This window comes from Lithobates pipiens, unplaced genomic scaffold (genome assembly GCF_037356315.1).
Source record: "Lithobates pipiens isolate NorthernLeopardFrog02 unplaced genomic scaffold, aLitPip1_a1.2 Scaffold_8, whole genome shotgun sequence".
NCBI lineage: Eukaryota > Metazoa > Chordata > Amphibia > Anura > Ranidae > Lithobates > Lithobates pipiens.
Window position 1 is genome coordinate 78,387,722 of NW_027507903.1, and position 20,481 is coordinate 78,408,202.

General features: G+C 39.5%; 1 protein-coding gene across 1 annotated transcript in view; it reads left to right on the top strand.

The window, feature by feature from the left end:
• UNC13C (unc-13 homolog C) overlaps nucleotides 1–20,481 on the top strand; it is an 857,791-nt gene that overhangs the window by 670,377 nt on the left and 166,933 nt on the right. The window contains exon 25 of the mRNA XM_077472480.1: nucleotides 5,402–5,479. Coding sequence (XP_077328606.1) covers nucleotides 5,402–5,479 — 78 coding nt within the window. The remainder of the gene's footprint in view (nucleotides 1–5,401; nucleotides 5,480–20,481) is intronic.

The window sequence follows — 20,481 nt, forward strand, 5'->3', positions numbered from 1 at the left end:
CATCTAATACCATGCCCTTAGCTACCATTGCTATGCAGATGAAACTGAACTCGACACGTTCTTCAAACCAAACAGGTTATCCTTTGACCAAGATGATGTTCAAGAGTGGATAAACTGGCTTAAGCTGAACCCAGACAAGACAGAAATGTTTTTGATTGGTGGGGCAGAGGCAAACATTACAGTGGCCACAAATACATCAAGCAGGTTCAAACCTTGGGAATACAAATTGTATGTTCTTAGACCGCCGTGTGCACAGCCTAGGCGTGATCCTAGATGCTGTCCTATCGATTATGCAAAAGGTATCACCTATCTTTCCACCATCTCAGGGATATCCAAAGACTTTAAACATCTGATTCCAGCAGAGCATATGCCAAGATGAATCCATGCTTTTATATAATCAAGACTGAACTACTGCAACTTCCTCTATTTCAGACACCCGGAGAAAGAACTGCATCTGGTACATAATCCATCTGGTACAAAATGTAGCAGCCAGGTTACTCACCCACCAACCTCGCCACTGCCACATCACCCCGATTCTTCACTCCCTACTATGACTTTTAATCAAATAGAGCATATCGTTTACAATCCGTCTATTTAATTATAAAGTTCTAAATAACTTGGCCCCATGCTTTTTGACAGAACTAACAGAACCCATAGTCCCACAAGGTCCCTCCTCAGAAAAAGGAAAATTACACAAGTCCAAAGGCACCTCAAAATCTTTTGAATCAAATGCATTCTATCATGCATACTTACAATGTGGAACTCACTGACATCCATTGTCCGGTAAGCACCCCAACTGGGTGTTTTTAAAAACAGACTGAAGAAACCACTATTTACCCAGAATTATAGCAACGCTTGGCTAATCTTTCTCTTGAATGATCACATCAACAAAAACTTTATAATAATATAATAATCATTATTAATAATAAAATAAATTATTATTATTACTACTTTGTAACTGTGATATGGTGGAATTTGAGTCATATTTGTTTTGGCTACACCATATCAGGGCTTAAGGTCATATATGTATGTATTCAACAAACCATATATATCAATAACCTACATACTCCATGTCACCAACTTCAACAGTAAATTAATTTGTATACTCAAAAAAGCTTGGAAATGATCACGTACTGCAGATCTTTGAGTTTTCAAGAACTTTTACTTTGAGATCAGCTCATGTTCACGATATGAAAATGCATTTAAAGGGATTGTAAATCTCAGACATGAAATATGAACAAAGCCTGTCCCTCTATTGCAGGGATATGCAGGACCTCGAGCTGTTGCAGAACTACAAGTCCTATGAGGCATAGCAAGAATATGACAGCCACAAGCATGAGGCAGAGGCATGATGGGACTTGTCGTTTTGCAACAGCTGGTCTGCTAATTGCATATCCCTGATGTATAGTGTGTACTTGTTTCAGTTAAGAGCACTAAGTGTCATTTCTGTCTGCTGCTCCATTCTTCTGCTAACAGAATTAATCAGTTGTGATACGTTTTCCTGACCCTAAGATAAAAATGCTGACGGGGAGGGACATTGACAGCCTTAGGTCTGTTCCCTCCAATTAGCTCTCAGAGCTCTCCTCACTTAGCTCTGCAGTATGTAGTATCAGGTCTCTGCCCCCGTTTCTTTGAATGAATGTAAAGAACAGAACACTGCAGATAAACAGGTGCGGCTTTGTATGAGGATTTTTTTTATCTCTGTATCACCAGAGGTTATTCACTTCACTGGGTATATATATCAGCGTTTACAACCACTTTAACATACAGTACAAAATTTATATTATTACTATACGATGTTGAGTTTTACCCCAGCCAACATTTTTGTATTAGACTACAATCAAGAGTTACAACTTCTTTTTCATTTTTTTTTTACTATCTGTGATCCCTTTGTAGATATATTAACCCTAATTTCTTGTCCCAGAGACAAAATACATGGCGGACAAGGTCATCACAGCATCATCATGTCAAAGCACAGACAGCAGTAAAAACATAGGGGTTGATTTACTAAAACTGGAGAATGCAAAATCTGGTGCAGCTGCAGCCAATCAGCTTCTAACTTCAGCTTGTTCAATTACCACCTAAAGACCCCCCCCCCCCCCCCCTCACCACAGCTCTATTGCTCAAAACAACATACCTGTATGTCATTTCATGCAATAGATACTGTACTGAGTGGGAGCCCTGGCCTGGGCCTGGCTGACCCAATGTCGCTCCACAGAGAGGCAGAACGGGGTAAACAAGCAGGTCCTCATTCTGAGAGGGAAGTACACAGAGATCTTCTGTTCCTTGTAAGCAAGAACATTGATATCACACACACCCAGGGAACACACTTAACCCTTTGATCGCCCCTTATGTCAACCCCTTCCCTGCCAGTGTCATTTATACAGTAACTGTGCATTTTTTTTGCACTAATCACTGTATTGGTGTCACTAGTCCCCAAAAAGTGTCACTTAGTGTCAGATTTGTCTGCCGTAATATTGCAGTCCTGCTAAAAATCATTGATCGTTTCCAATTAGCAGGAAAAACAATAAAAAATAAAATAAAAGTCCATAAATCTATTCCATAGTTTGTAGACACCCTCATTTTTGTGCAAACCAATCAATATATGCTTATTAGGATTGGTTTTACCAAAAATTTGTAGAATACATATTGGCCAAAATTGAGAAAGATATTCAATTTTTTTATTTATTTTGTTAAATATGTATGATAGCAGAAAGTAATTTTTTTTTTTTTTTTTTTTTTTTTTTTTTACTGTTGCTCTTTTTTTGTTTATAGCACAAAAAAAAAATGCAGAGGTGATCAAATACCACCAAAAGAAAGCTCTATTTCTGGGAAAAATAGGACATGCAATTAATTTGGGTACAGTGTCGCATGATTGCTCAATTGTCAAAGTAAGGCAGTACTGTATTGCAAAAAATGGCTTGGTCATTAAGGGGTAAAACCTTCCGGTGGTTAAGTTTTGATAAAAAAACGTTGAAGTTGGAAAACTTGGAAGCTGATTGGTTTCTGTGCAGAACTGCACCAGATTTTATAAATCACCCCCATTTTAATAAATAACCCCCAGTGTAAGAACGACTAAACTTTCTTTAGATCTCTTTCACACTGAGAAGTTTTTCAGGCGCTTTTGGGTTAAAAAATAGCACCTAAAAAGCACTTGCAAAATGGCTCCCCTGCAGTCTCAGTGTGAAAGCCCGAGTGCTTTCACACTGAAGCGATGCGCTGGCAGGACATTAAAAAAAACTCTTGCAAGCAGCATCTTTGACTCACCTGCCCATTGAAATAAATGGGCAGCACAGCCAAACCGCCGCTGCAGTGGTGCTTTGCACGTCATTTTAACCCTTTTTTGGCCACTAGCGGGGGGTTAAATGTGCCGTGCTAGCGGGCAAAAACCTCCGCAAAAACTATGGTAAAGCGCTGCTAAAAATATCAGCACTTTACCGCTGACGCCTCGGTGTGAAAGCAGCCTTAACCCAATAAAATTTTATTTTCTATATATGTATCTCTATCTACATTGCAGAAATCTTACTAATAGGGACAGATGGCAATAAAAACCTGACAGGGGCTCTGACCATTCCCAGCTCTATCCAAAACAAAACAAAATGTTTTGGCAACAACAATTCACTGCATCTCAATGTGCAACATACATATTCAAGACTAGAAGGAAAAGGCAATAAACATACAAAAAGCATATGTCATGGAAACTTACACCTAAATGTCCAAACTTTTTTAAATTGCATGCGCAAGAAATGTATGCTAAATGCATTTTAATAATATGCAGCTCTGTCCTTTAATGACTTCCCGACCGGCGCACGCCGATGTACATCGGCAGAATGGCACGGGCAGGCATATTAGCGTACAGGTACGTCCAATTTTAAATGCCGCCCTGCCATTGCGAGCGCGCCGCCAGCGGCGCACTCGCGTGCTGGTCGGGGCCCCCGTGAGTCTGGTCGCGGGTCCCGCGGACTCGATCACCGCGGGCATACATACGATCATCTCACGGGGCGGCTAAACTGGGAGATGCCATTGTAAACAGCATCTCTATGTTCTGCCTAGCAACAAGTGACGCTGATCTCTGCTCCATGTGATTGGAGCAGAGATCAGTGTTCACTAAAAGAAAGCCCAGCCCCCCACAGTTAGTAACACACCCCTAGGAACACTTAACCCCTACACTGCCACCCACTGGTTAACCCCTTCACTGCCAGTATCATTTACACAGGAATCAGTGCATTTGTATAGCAGTGATTGATGTATAAATGACAATGGTCCAAAAATGTGTCAAAAATGTCCGATGTGTCCGCCATAATGTCGCAATCACAATAAAAATCGCTGATCGCGGCTATTGCTAGTAAAAAATAAAATTATTAATAAAAATGTCATAAAACTATCCCATATTTTGTAAACACTATAACTTTTGCGCAAACCAATCAATAAACGCTTATTGCAATTTTTTTTTACCAAAAATATGTAGAAGAATACGTATCGGCCTAAACTGAGGGGCAAAATGTTTTTTTATATATTTTTGGGGGAAATTTATTATAACAAAAAGTAAAATATAATGCGTTTTTTTCAAAATTGTCGCTCTATTTTTGTTTATAGCGCAAAAAATAAAAACCGCAGGGGTGATCAAATACCATCAAAGAAAGCTCTATTTGTGGGAAAAAAAGGACGTCAATTTTGTTTTGGAGCCACGTCGCACGACCGCACAATTGTCAGTTAAAGCGACGCAGTGCCGAATCGCAAAAAGTGGTCTGTTCTTTGGCCAGCAAAATGGTCTGGGGCTGAAGTGGTTAAAAGAGTATGTTGTAAAACAACCCATTCTGTTTATCTTTTTTTCTTTTAAAGCGATCACATGACCTCAGTTAATAGCTGCATAAGGGGATTAGAGAGCTGTGGGTGGATACCTCAGCGGGAGGCAGAGAAACAGCAGTACACTGATCTTCATAGTAAAGAGAGGGGGCGTGTCAGCAGAAATCTGACCACTAGATTACAGGCAGGCTGTGCCCCCAAGTAGAATGCAAAGACGAAAACTGACCACACTGTGATGGAGGTGCTTCCATTCCTAGCATGTTCAGTTTAAAATAGGAATGCAGGGGGACTGGCAGGATCACCAGGTATTTCACGCAAAGAAAGCAATTCAAAGAAAGTATACTTTTCATACAAGTATTTGGTATCAGAAACTCATATATCTGAAATATGAACTGTTGGTGTAACATACACTTTAAGCTTAGGCATAAGCCTGTGTCTAAAAGCAAATACCGATGCTCTTAGTAAATACCTTCACATAAATAGCCTTGGTATCTCATGGAGATGTAACTATCCACACTACCAAAAAACACAAAATGCTGATAAATTGTTTATATAGAAATAATAATTTTCATCATTTTCATGATATCATTTTCAGGCCTGTATACTGATGAACAACATTCAACAGCTAAGAGTCCAACTGGAAAAGATGTTTGAAAATATGGGTGGGAAGGAGGTAAGACCCTTGATATATATTGTGTGTGGTTTTTATCAGAATAGATTTAAAGATCATTAGCAATATGCCTATTTAACAATGAATTCACATCAGTATTTGATCTTAGAAAACAGTAATAAACCGTATTGCAATAAGTTAAGAAAAAAACAAAGCACTAAATTCACAGATTCCAGTGCACTGAATGCTAATGATCTGTAACGTTAAAAAAAAAAACCACAAAAAAAAACAAGATATTCAATGTTTTGTGTTGTAATCACCAGTCCATCATCTCCAGCTATTACTGCATATGACATTTCTGTATCTGTGTTGATGGTATTGTGTTTTGTGCTCTGTCTGTAATGTGTCATGTCTTTGTCCAATGCTTTTTAACCTGCAATCAACCGAGCAGAAGATAGAAGGAGCAATAGCTTTTTACAAGGTTTGTGAAAGCTAGCATGCATTGGTAGTTCAAACCATATGTTACAGGCCGTATCATGGTGCCAGCCTGACAGGCTATTGTGACTGTGCCAGCCTAAGATAGGAACACAAATGTTCTATTGAGAATTCAGTGGGAGATGAAATAAACATTTTACATTGTGACATCTGCTATAACAATAGTAATAAACACAAGACACATGGAGCATCCTAGTTTGACCTCTGGGTGCTTATGTCTTTTTTTGCTCTAAAAAGTAATGGTCTGTGTCTTTTGCCCATTTTATACATAGGCATTAAACTGATGCAGTGCAATAACTATAAATTACATCTATATAGCTTTCTCTCCTCTGTCAGCTGTTAAAAAAAAAAAAAAAATGTTAATCCATTTACAATGGAGAGCAACACATGTCATATCCCCACTATCAGTGATACAGGACTCCATTCCTGGACCTTAAAGGGGAACTAAACCCTCCTATCATTTAAAGCCAAGAAAATTAAGCTGCCATCTTAGCCTCTGTTTGGACTGCAGCTGCCATGGTGCCTGCACTTGCAATTAGATATGGCAGCAACCATTTGATGCCTTGACAGTTCAGGTGAGTGTTGACATACGTGCACTAGTAACGGTAACAGTCACATACCCTGATTGTAACGGTTTTGGAAAATGGTTAAATGCATGGGTTTAGTTCTGCTTTAAAGTGAGACTCCAGTTTTTGTTTTTTCATCTTCAGGTAAACTATATACAGCTAATCTGGAAAGTATTCACAGCACTTCACTTTTTCCACATTTTGTTATGTTACAGCCTTATTCCAAAATAGATTAAATGCATTATTTTCCCCAAAATTCTACCAACAATACCCCATAATGACAACTTGAAAGAAGTTTGCTTGAAATCTTTGGAAATTTATAAAAAATAAAAAAAATGTAAAAGTCACATGTACATAAGTATTCACACCCTTTGCCATAATGCTCAAATTGAGCTCAGGTGCTTAAGATGTTTCTACAACTTGATTGGAGTCCACCTGTGGTAAATTCAGTTGATTGGGCATGATTTACACCTGTTTATATATCTATTAAGGTCTCACAGTGAACAGTGCATGTCAGAGCACATACCAAGTCACCAAGTCCAATGAATTGTCTGTAGACCTCTGAGACAGGATTATATTGAGACACAAATCTGGGGAAGGGTACAGAAAAATTTCACAGCATTGACGGTCCCAATGAGCACAGTGGCCTCCAGTGGCAGCTGGTGGGGTTTTTCTTGGGGGGGTGGCAAACAACCCCCCCCCCCCCGGGCCACCAGTGGAGCAGCACTACCCTCTTGTGGCACAAACACAGCCCCAACCTACTGTCCTTACCCTGGATGCGGGTGGTAAGAGTGTGGTGAGCTCGGGGGGAAAGCTGCTCCAGTGTCCTTTCCTGGAGCAGCTTCCGAGGTGTCTCCTATCTCCTCCTCCCGGCACTAGGTGTCCAATAGGATGGCCTGACGTTTTGGCCAATTGGGAAACAGGTTTCATACCTGCTTCCCAATTGGCCGAGAGGAGGATAAGTGTTGCAAGACACCTGGTTGGGCTCCAGACATAATGCTCTGCGTCCCGAGTACACCCTATTTTGAAGCCTATTAGAGCCTATGACTCTAATCATGTTCTTCAGAAAAAAAACTGCCCGCTATAATTCATATCCTTGGTGACCCAAAAGGGGCAGGACACATGAATAGAGGGAAACCATGGTGGCTGTAGATAGATTCATGCTATGCATGAATCTATCCATTGCATATAGAGGGGGCGGCACCCCTAATGAATGGGCCGCCCTGGTGGCCTCCATCATCTGTAAATGGAAGTTTGGAGCAATCAGAACTCTTCCTTAAGCGGGCCGCCCGACCAGAGTGTTCGGAGGAGAAGGGCCTTAGCCACTCTGACAGAGCTCCAGCGTCTCTCTGTGGAGAGAGGAGAAACTTCCAGAAGAACAACCATCTCTGCAGCACTCCACCAATCAGGCCTGTATAGTATAGTGGCCAGACGGAAGCCACTCCTCAGTAAAAGGCACACGACAGCCCCCCTGGAGTTTTCCAAAAGGCACCTGAAGGACTCTTAGACCATGAGAAATAAAAATCTCTGGTATTATGAAAGAAAGATTGAACTATTTTGTCTGAATGACAAGTGCCATGTCTGGAGGAAATCATGAACCACTCATACCTGGCCAATATCATCCCTACAGTGAAGCATGGTGGTGGCAGCATCATGCTGTGGGAGTGTTTTTCAACGTCAGCAAATGGGAGACTAGTCAGGAATGAGGGAAAGAAGAATGTAGCAATGTACATAGACAACCGTGATAAAAACCTGCTCCAGAGTGCTCTGGACCTCAGACTGGGGCAAAGGTTCATCTTCCAACAGGACAACAACCCTAAGCACACAGCCAAGATAACACAGGAGTGGCTACAGGACAACTCTGTTAATGTCTTTCAGTGGCCCAACCAGAGCCAAGATTTTAACCCGATTGAATATCTCTGGAGAGATCTGAAAATGGCTGTGCACCGACACTCCCCATCCAACCTGATGGACCTTGAGAGGTCCTGCAAAGAAGAATGGGAGAAACTGCCCAAATAGGCATGCCAAGCTTGTATCATCATACTCAAAAAGACTTAACGCTGTAATTGATGCCAAAGGTGCTTCAACAAAGTATTGAGCAAAGGCTGTGAATACTTATGTACATGTGATTTTTTTATTTTATTATAAATTTGCAAAGATTTCAAACAAACTTCTTTCATGTTGTCATTATGGGGTATTGTTTGTAGAATTTTGAAGAAAATAATGAATTTATTTGATTTTGGAATAAGGCTGTAATATAACAAAACGTGGAAAAAGTGAGGCGCTGTGAATACTTTCCGGATGCACTGTACATTGAAAGGACCTTATCTTAATTTCAAGATGATTGTTAATGGTCCTATTTTGTCAAAATTTTGGTAGCTATCTGGGAGTTTTAATTGGGAGATCCTCACGTAATATAATGCAGAAATGTACAGAGACAACCTTCATGAAAGCCTGCTCCAGAGTGCTCTGGACCTCAGACTGGGGCGAAGGTTTAATCATTTTTCCTAAACCCCTGGTCTTTATAACATTCTATTTAGGTACCACACCAAAACCACCCGTCCTACTATATAGGTAACAGACTATAGTTGACATGATTCGAGAAATTAAAATCAGATTACCATATATTGCTGAACTGATTTGCTCTTTGCACTGAATTATTGAAAGGCCCATGTGTTTTGATTGATTGATCAATGCAAAAAAAAAAAAAGAAAAAATAAGCTAAAGACACAACCTAAAGACTGTGTTCCTCTAATAATAGAAACTTTCCTAACATCTTAGGCAGAGCCATGTCACTATATGCTCCTACATGCTGGCTATGCATGATGAGGAATGGTTTTCTAAGGGACTGACTAACTGGTGCTAAGCATTGGCATGTAAAACTCACATTGCAGCTTACTACTGCTTAGTCAGCTGGTGCCACTGTATGCTTTTAAACTGGTACTTTTTTTATTTATTTTGTATCTTATTTCAGTAAGTACATTTGATCGTTTTTTTCCAGAAGCATATCAGAAGATCAGTGTGGGCTGAAGAGGCATAATGTTACTATATTTTATTTAAATGGTGTTTTTGATACAAAATGAAATAGCCTAAGAAAAAGTTGCTGGTGCTGCCTTATTTGCACAGCAGTTAAATTTCAGCTCAGTTACTGATTCCTCAATAACCAGACAAAATCAGATACCGTATGTAGTTTGTGTTTATTTTATCAGTTTGCATGATGTTAGGAAACCGAGGAGATGTTTTCTGCTTGGATTACACCAAAACCCCGTGCCCTGAGCCACTTTCTTCTTGACAGAACACGGTATAACCTGTCTCCGTTCTGCCTGTAAAGTGGCTAATTATTTCTACTATTCTTTCTTGTTTTTTCCGATAATTGCAGACAGCTTTAACAACATGGATTTGGTACACTTTGATGCACTTTCTAAAGCAGTGCCCAGAGTTGTCTAAAGAAAATTAGGGCATGCCTCGTGTTAAAAAAAAATTCTAATTGTTTCATATTATTGAAGAGGCAAAGCTAAGAGGTAGGGGCCAGCAGGGGAGGGCTGGAAAAGGATCCAAGTTCCCCTGGGCTGTACTATTCTACAAATGTCTGCACTTCTCCCTGAATGTTACACAGCCCACAGGATATACACCCGCTCATGGTATCTATCTAAAATTTCTAGAAGGCCTATGTAGACAAATATTCAGTAGCTTCCACTGATACTTCAGAAAAGGAGTCAGCATAATCGGATTCATTTCTGTATAAAAGCTAGGGAAAATAAACAGCCTCCTAAAAGTCCTAGTTTTGACTATTATTATTATGATTTATTATTATATTATTATTATACAGGATTTATATAGCGCTGACAGTTTACGCAGTGCTTTACAACATTAGGGTAGACATTACAATACAACTATTACTATTTAATACTATTAATTCCAAAGATTGCAAAGAACCTAGTCAAAATGAATAGTAACGTGCTCAATTCTGGTAGCATTTTGTACTACAAATTGGAATTTAAATAGTTTTTTTTTTTTTTTTTTGGGGGGGGCCTTACAAATTAAATAGAAGCCAACCTAGTTCCACATTCATCAGTTATTTATAAATGCAAACCAAACAGAGATAAAAATGTGGACTTTAACCACGTCCGTCCCAGAAGATTTCACCCCCTTCCTGATCAGAGTGTGGAATTTAACCACGTCCGTCCCAGAAGATTTCACCCCCTTCCTGACCAGAGTGTGGAATTTAACCACGTCCGTCCCAGAAGATTTCACCCCCTTCCTGACCAGAGCGTGGAATTTAACCACGTCCATCCCAGAAGATTTCACCCCTTCCTGACCAGAGCGTGGAATTTAACCACGTCCATCCCAGAAGATTTCACCCCCCTTCCTGACCAGAGCATTTTTTGCGATTTGGCACTGCGTAGCTTTAGCTGACAATTGCACGGTCGTGCGACGTTGTACCCAAACAAAATTGACATATTTTTTTGTTCCACAAATAGAGCTTTCTTTTGGTGGTATTTGATCACCTCTGCGTTTTTTATTTTTTGTGCTATAAACCAAAAAAGAGTGACAATTTAAAAAAAAAAAGCTATATTGTTTACTTTTTGCTATAATAAATATCCCCCAAAAAATATATATATAAAAAAAACGCATTTATTTACTCAGTTTAGGCCAATATGTATTCTTCTACATATTTTTGGTAAAAATAAATAAAAATTCGCAATAAGCATACATTGATTGGTTTGCAAAAAAGTTATAGCATCTACAAAATAGGGGCTAAATTTATGGCATTTTTTTTTAAATTTTTTTATTATTAATGGTGGCAATTTGCGATTTTTATCATGACTGCGAAATTATGGCGGGCACGATCAATGCTATAAAAATGCACTGATTACGGTGTAAATGGCACTGGCAGGGGAGGGGTTAAACACTAGGGAGCGATCAATGGGTTAAGTGTGTCCTAGGGAGTGATTCTAACTGCAGGGGGGATGGGCTACCACGGAGAGGGGATGGGCTACCATGGACATGACAGCGATCACTGCTCCTGATGACAGGGAGCAGTAGATTCCTGTCATGTCACCAGGCAGAATGGGGAAATGCCTTGTTTACCTACCTCTCCACAACACAATCGCAGGCAAACATCGAGTTCCTGGGATCCGTGGGCACGCTCCCATGCACGCGCCAAACAGGCAGCAAATTTAAAGGGACGTACAGGTACACCCATTTGCCTGCCTGTGCCATTCTGCCGACGTACATCAGTGTGCGGCGGTCGGCAAGCGGTTAAAGGCATCATGAGAGACACCAATTGCATATTACTATAGATACTTATTTATTACACAAACAAACTTACAATTAAAAAAGTAGATTTTATAGATCCACCATTATATTTACCTGTAATGGTATCTTATTTTAAAATTGTAATCTTAATTTTGTTTGTTCAATAAATATGCATCTATTTTAATATATAATTAGTGTCTCTTATGACACCTTTAAGTCCCTTTTCAAGTCCACAATTTTATCTTTGTTTAGTTTTCATTAATAAATAACAGATTTTTTAGATTGTAAGATCTAACGAGCAGGGCCCGCTGATTCCTCTTGTACCAAATTGTAATGTAACTGTAATGTCTGCCCTCATGTTGTAAAGCGCTGAGCAAACTGTTGGCGCTATATAAAACCTGTATAATAATAATAATAATAATAACTGATGGATGTGGTACTAGGTTGGCCACTATTTAAGTTGTAAGGCCCCCAAAAACCAATTTAAATTCCAATTTAAAGTACAAAATGCTATCAGAATTGAGCACATAATGGCTAATTTTTTGTCCAGGGTCTTTGTCATTTTTGGTAAAAAATTTCACTGTTACAATAAGTAGTAGTAGTCAAAACTAGGACTATGCTTTGGGGGGGTAAAGCTGTTGAAAATCAGGACTTGCTAGCTCTCTACTAGCCAACATTATCCAGCCCTCCACTGGTGAACGCCGATACCAATTTGACAGCATGTCTTTGTATCCTAACATCATAAAAGTATATGTTTTAACTTCTACCTGCATAGCAAACATTTACTTTCTAAAACTGCCTGCTTTCTTCCTTCCTATATTAATAAAACGGGTATTTATTAATATATTAACAAAAAGCACAGGCAATGTAGCTTTTTGTTGCAATGTGTATATTTCAGGAAAATGCACAGTAAGCATGAAAACCAAGCCTATGACAATTGAAATGTTAGCTTGCTTTCTCAGGGCTATAAAAGACAGCCTTGTAAAGGTGCAGCAGCAAAGATCATATTACTGAGCTTCTTATACTGGAAATAAATAGCACAGTTTGCTTGCCTTATTTCTGTCAAATTGCTCACTTGAGTTTATATGAAAACTTGGTTTGAAGATAGCGTCTGTTCTTATTGCTGGGAGACAGGTCAGTCACTGTCATGCAATGTTATGATTTTGTCTTGGAAGGAAAGTGATTGAGGGGAATGCTTAGAGTCAGTATTTTTTAGAACTAAAATTAGACTCTTGTTATCTATATCTGAAAGCTGCAGTAAACAAATTATATCCCTAAGATGTATTTCCTCTTCAGAAAATACTGTATGTAGTCAAATAGAACTTGATTGGCAGCCTAAATCTCTGGAAGACACCCTGTTGCTGAACTAAATCTCCAATGGCAGCCTAGTACCATGATGTCTAACGTGTTATTGATACTTAATCACTTATTCTGGCTGAGGTTGCCCATACAAAGAATGCTGACGGATATGCACAACAATTTATAACATACGAGGTGCTCATACAAGATGCCCTGAACAGTAAATCCCTAAGGTTTAAATTGCTCAGAATGGAAAACCATAGGGACTTAGTATTGATAAAGCAAAACTTTACTTTAAACTATTATGCCACGTACGCACAATCGTAATTTTGATCTGAAAAAGGTCTGATGGTTTTCCCGACGGAATTTCTCTCAAGCTGTCTTCCATACACACGGTCACACTAAATTCAGACCGTCAAGAAGGCGGTGACGTACAACACTAGAAAAAGGAAGTTCAATACCCAGTAGCCAATAGCATCAATATCGTAGTTGAATCTGAGCATGCGTGAGTTTTTGCATGTTGGAACACGATTGAAATTTCCGATAGAAAGTTTTTCCGTCTGAAAAATTGAGAACATGCTCTCAAATTTTTTCTGCCGGTAATTCGGCCAGCTAAATTCCGATGGAGCATACACACGGTCGTATTTTCTGATGCAAAGCTCTCATCTGTCTTTTGCTGGCCGAAATTCCGATCATGTGTATGCAACATTAGGCTCAGTTCACGCTAATGCGGCATAGGATGCAACTTGTGAGACCCCCAACTCAGATGACGTGAAATTCAATGTTTCCCTGTAATGCTGGCTTAACCCCTTAAGCCCCGGGCCATTTGGCTGGCCAAAGACCAGAGCACTTTTTTGTGATTTGGCACTGTGTCCCTTTAACTGACAATTGTGCGGCTGTGCGACGTGGCTCCCAAACAAAATTGATGTCCTTTTTTGCCCACAAATAGAGCTTTCTTTTGGTGGTATTTGATCACCTCTGCAGTTTTTATTTTTTACGCTATAAACAAAAAAATAGCATACATTTTGAAAAAAAAACACATTCTTTTTTTACTTTTTGCTATAATAAATATCCCCCAAAAATATATATATAACATTTTTTTCCTCAGTTTAGGTCAATATATATTCTTCTATATAATTTTGGTAAAAAAAAAATGCAATAAGCGTTTATTGATTGTTTTGCGCAAAAGTTATAGCATCTACAAAATAGGAGATAGTTTTATGGCACTTTTATTATTAATTTTTTTCTTACTGGTAATGGTGGTGATCAGCGATTTTTATCGGGACTGCAACATTATAGTAGACACTGTAGTAGAAATTGTATGTCAAGTCAAAAATTATTTTTAGTTTTGGATGGAGTGGGGAGAAATCAGAACCCCTGTCAGGTTTGTACTGCTATCTTGTCATTTTTTAAAGAGATCTGCCTTCACTTATTGTTGGGGTGGTAACAGTTTCACATCACAGGAAGTAAGATTAAATATCCCTAAGGGAGCCCCAATAACAATAAAAGCTCAGCATAGGTCTCTACCCTTCCCCACTCTATTCAAAAAGAAAAAACAATTCTGGCCGGACATATACAAGAAAAGATCTATGGACTGGTATCTGCTCCTACGTCTTTGTACTGCCTGATGGCCCCGAATACATTTAACTCTATGCACATTGCTACATACATTTAAGGCCCTTTTAACACAAGGATTGTGATTAATATTATACTTTCAGTGGAAATCAGTGGGGAAATCTGACTTAAAACTTGGATTGTTGATTTGCAAGACATAAAAACAAAACCTCAGTAGAGTGACCATATACAACACACTATCAATTAATTGTCTGCAAAATGTTATGCATTCAAACCTTTTTTTTTAAGTGACACTATCCTTATTCTCCAAACAATTCCATGGGCATCTACTGGTTAATGGCTCTGTAATCTGTTTATCATGAAAACGTTTCTTACTGGGGTTTTTTTTTCTGCTTCTTTGTAACGTTTCCTTTTCCCCCTCAATGTATATTAGTTTCATTCATGTGAACTGCTCTATGCATTACAAACCCTATAGTGCATCCAGGAAGTGAGAAAAGAGGACGGCTACCATTCTACATACAGTGGGACCATTTAGAATGAATGTAGCAATCTTAGACAAGAAGTCGGATTACAGCAGCAATAAAAGAAAAAAAATGGAGATTACAAGGAGGCTGAGAATAACAGAAGGGACTTTCTTGAGTTATGAATACATACTTAAATAGCATTTACTTTTTTTAGGCCAGAGTTTAGTGTCACTTTAAATAATGCCATATTCAGGTATTTTTTTTCTTGTTAAGTTTGTTTACTAATGCCTAAATGAAATAGGAGCAATTCGGTTAGGCTGGGTTCACACTGCTGCGGTGACGAGATCAGTGCAAATCACATGCGATCTCTGTGCGATGCGAGTTCAGCCATACAGATAGTATGGCTGAATTCGCATCGCATCCGGCCCAAACTCACACAGGACCCTTTTTTTGGTCTGCAGCAGAATCAGATCGCATGGGTATTCACACCATGCGATCCGATTCCTGTCCGAGTTTGCAGATCGCACTGTGATATGCAAACTGATCTGGGGGTGTCATTAACTTTTCACTGACACTCCCAGCAGTTCGCATAGGGCAGTGTGAACTGCCGTGGGGAGGCATGCGATGCGGGAACCCGCAGCGGATTTGCAGCGTTCCCACATCGCAACAGTGTGAACCCAGCCTTAGAGTAGATGGTATACAAGTAGACATAGACTGATCTGGCATCAGGTAGAGAGATCAAAGGTTTCAAAAGTTGAGTTTAGACACAGCACTCACTGGAGGCGGCGAACATTAAGCTACCGTTAACAAAACTGCGGGAGCGACTATCTCCAAGTAAAATTAAAAAGTGTCAATCCCTGCAATCTTTGCACAAGAGAAGGACCAGCTGTGATGGGCTGATGTACTTAAAGACAAAGTCCTCGATTGGGAACCATACCATTACTGAACCCTGCCAAAAGGAAAGAGCCAAATAAATAGGGAAGAAAAGTTACAGGAGATGACCATGGAAGAGGAAGAAATGGAGGAAAAGTAGGGTAGGGAAGTGGGTGAAGGTGGAATAAATCCTCGGGGGAGGAACGACTCGACAATAGTTAATAAAAAATATATTTTTATTACAATAAATCACATAAAAGAGAGATCACTACATATTATAAAAAATTCACATTGACAATACCGTACAAAATATATAAAAAATACCGCTACTGCATGGAACCGGATAGGTACACAAGAAGACAAAGGGATGAAATGAAAGTCATTCCTTATTCCTTATGGTATACATGTCCACAGGTATGGTTCAAAAGCAGATGTGCGGTTTGATGATGTAAAAAGTATTTTACTTTGCTCTACATGTTGCATGTTGTGTAGCGCTTCTTCAGGAGCATATACAGTAGCTATTAAATAAATGGGAGAAAAAAAGAATATTTGTAAGTATAACATTACAATTGTACTATAAGCCTATGGGAAATTCACCAACACCCAGATAAATGAAGTGCAAGTCACAAATCCTAGAAAAAAATTGCATTAAGACAGAGTCAGGAAGTAAAGACACAGAAGTGGCTATGTACACTGAAAGTAGTTCTTAATACTGTATTCACTCCTCTCACTTTCCTTTTAATGGAAAGGTGGCCTTTAATTGGTCCACCCAAATCTAAAATTAAATTTTTTTGGTAGATGTGAGAGTTAATGACTTCAATACAGGGCATTTTCACCCCCTTCCTGCCCAGACCAATATTTAGTTTTCAGCGCTGTGGCATTTTGAATGACAATTGGGCGGCCATGCAACACTGTACCCAAATCTTTATAATTTTTTTCCCCACAAATAGAGCTTTCTTTTGGAGGTACTTGATCACCTCTGCGTTTTTTATTTTTTGCGCTATAACAAAAGGAGAGCAACACTTTTGAAAAAAACACAATATTTTTTACTTTTAGCTATAATAAATATCCCAATTATAAAAAAAAAAATGTTTTCCTTAGTTTAAGCTGATATGTATTCTTCTACATATTTTTGGTAAAAAAAATAGGAATAAGCGTATATTGATTGGTTTGCGCAAAATACGAGATACATTTTTAGAATTTTTTATTTTTATTTTTTTTACTAGTAATGGCAGCAATCTTTTTTTCATGGCTCTGATGTTGCGACTAACATATCAGACACTTTTGACACATTTTTGGGACTATTTACATTTATACAGCGATCAGTGCTATAAAATTGCACTGATTACTGTGTAAATGTGACTGGCAGGGAAGAGGTTAACACTAGGGAGTGATTGAGAGCTTAATTATGTTTCCTAGCTAGTGATTCTAACTATAGGGGGTGTGGACTTACAATGGGAGGAGACCGATCAGTGTTCCTCTGTACTGGGAACATACCATCAGTCTCCTCTCACCTGACAGGACATGGATCTGTGTGTTTACACACACAGATCCATGGTCCTGCTGTGTTCACGGGCAATCGCGGGTGCCCGGCAGACATGGCAGCCTCCGAGCACGTGCATTGGGCCCTGAGCAACGCGGTGGGCACGCACGCCCCCCTTGATGGCCGGGAAGCCGAGAACGTCATATGATGCCCGCTCAGGATGGGAGATCCCTCCTGCGGACGTCATATGACTATGGGCGGGTAATGAAGTGGTTAAATTACCTGACAGTTTTCTTTTTTGTCCCTTGGGAACTCTGTTGGTGAAATTTCTTCTCCTGGATCACTGGATCACCACTGGATCCCTGGATCACCATATCTGCTCTGACCATTATGAAGGTGGCTCCACTTTACCTGTATATTTGTTATATAATATAAAAAGAAACAAAACGAGAACACACAATTCTTTCCAGGTAAAGAAAACTCACAAACTACAGCAGAAATTGTCACAGTTGAAGTATCAAAGACATAAAAAAACAGGGGCAATTACCAAGAAATAAATTGGATAGAAAGACCATTTAATTTATCAAAATTAGGAGTAAGGAATGCAAGTATAATTAATTCTTGTTAGTCCCTATTTCACTGAACACTGCTTGTTTAGTTTTGAATACATTCAGCTTGTTGTTCAAAGGACATGCAAATTAAACATATTTCCTGGTATCGTTACATATCTCTTCTTGTAGTCGTGCAGGGAGGGGCAGCCTGCAACTAATAACATACTACATAATAAATCATTTCCATCCTTTTGTATAGATCCCACAAATTATTTCCAAGAACACATTTTCATTTTGTTCTTTACCACAGGCCATTCTTTTTTTGTATTGATACATACATGTCAATAAAGACAAATATTAATTTATGTCTGGCAGCCAAGGAAGTGCTACAGGAACTAATTAATAAACTGTAGTCACTTACAAAGTCATGCAAGTGGAGATGCTTTACGTTATACTGAATAGAGTAAATGGGATTATTCTGATAAAAGCAAACAATATCATGGCCCAGACTGAAATATATATATATATATATATATATATATATATATATATATATATATATATATATATATATATATTTATGGTTCAGAGCCCTATGTCCGGTATGGATAAGGATGGCAAACAGGGTTAACATAAACTTAGAAGATTTGAATCGGAGTGTAATAAGTGACAGAAATGATATGCCATGACAGAGACAAGAATCAAGGACTGGACCGATGGTTTCAACAAAGAATCCGTCTCTGGAGCATGTACAGAAATGAGGTCAAGCAGCTGGGCACACCGGAACGAATTGGTGCATGCAACTTTCGAACCGGAGTGTAATAAGTGACACCCATGACAGAGACCGGAATCAACAACTGGCCCAACGATTCGGTAAAGAATCCATCTCTGGAGCATGTACAGAAATGAGGCCAAACAAATGGGCGTACCGAGGCGAATCGGTGCATCGGTAGAATGCGACTGGATTCGTAACGGGGCGTGATAGGTGACCAGAAATGATATGCCATGACAAAGACAAGAATCGAAAACCATGCCTGAACCTGCGAATGATTCTGTCTCTGGAGCATGTACTGAAATGAGGCCGATAACTGGGGCACACCGGAGCGAATCGGTGCATCGGAGATGCGACTAGATTCGAATCGGAGCGCGACTCGTGACCGAAATGAAATGAAATGAAATGATTGTGAAATGATTGAAATGATTGAAATGATCCGGTTAATTAGAACTTAGAACGTCTGATTGAGAACTTTTGAAATGATCCGAACGATTCGAACGTAGATACCAGTGATTTGGTCAGTATAGCGAAAGGTTGTGAAATGAAATGCTCGATGTGGCGTCACGGACGGGTGACCACGACACTTTCGAGAAGCAAGGAGCACAAATGTTAGAGGTAACGAATATGTGAAACAATATCGGAAAATACGATGGTGACATTTCGGTGAGTGGTTCGTGAGTTTAACGTATCACAGTTTAGTGACATGAAATAACATGAAATGAGAAATGGGAGCCAAAGCCCTACCTGCGACAGCCGGACCAGATGCGTTTGTACGACACCGGCAAGTTTCGAGTATTGCGATACTCAATACACACAAATACACGAACGCACACGAAGTCAAATACACATATACATACTCATATGTCTGTAAGCAAGGGCAAGATGGATTCTTGTGATCCCAGAAGTATCAATTAAAAAGCCCATTACTTTCAAGTGAGTAAAAGCCAAAGTGGACGATTTTTCCTTCCTGCACCAGAGGGATGCAGTGATAAACCTTGTGTAGCATGTAATAGTGTAGTGATTAAACCATGCCAGCTTGTTTCTTTAGTTTGCTGTCCTTGATCATCTCGACAAGTTCCTTGTAACAATATTACAATGAATCCTGACATGAGGTAATACACTTACAAAGCCCTTCTTTTCTTTTGACAATACTAAAAAGTAACGTTCATGTCACATATTTATCGATCAAGAATACGCATATGAATGTATTGTCTTCAAAAATTCTATGTTAACCACTTTCCATCCCAGTCATTGTCAAATGACGTCCACAGGAGGGATCTCCCATCCTGGGCGGATGTCACAGGACATCCTCGGCTTCCTGGCTGTCTAGGGGAGCCAATGCCTGTGCCTGGTGGCGGCGATATCAGCCCGGCACCCGCAATTACCCAATAACAGAGCAGGACTGTGGATTTGTGTGTGTAAACACACATATCCATGTCCTATCAGGAGAGAGGAGGCCGATGGTGTGTTCCCATTACAGAGGAACACCGATCGGTCTCCTCCCCTTATGAGTCCCCTCCCCCTACAGTTAGAATCACTCCCTAGGTAACACATTTAACATTTAACCCCTTGATTGCCCCCTAGTGTTAACCCCTTCCCTGCCAGTGACATTTATAGAGTAATCAGTGCATTTTTTGATTGCTGTATAAATGTTGTGAATGGTCCCAAAATAGTGTCAAAAGTATCTGATTTGTCCGCCGCAATGTCACAGTCATAGTAAAAACC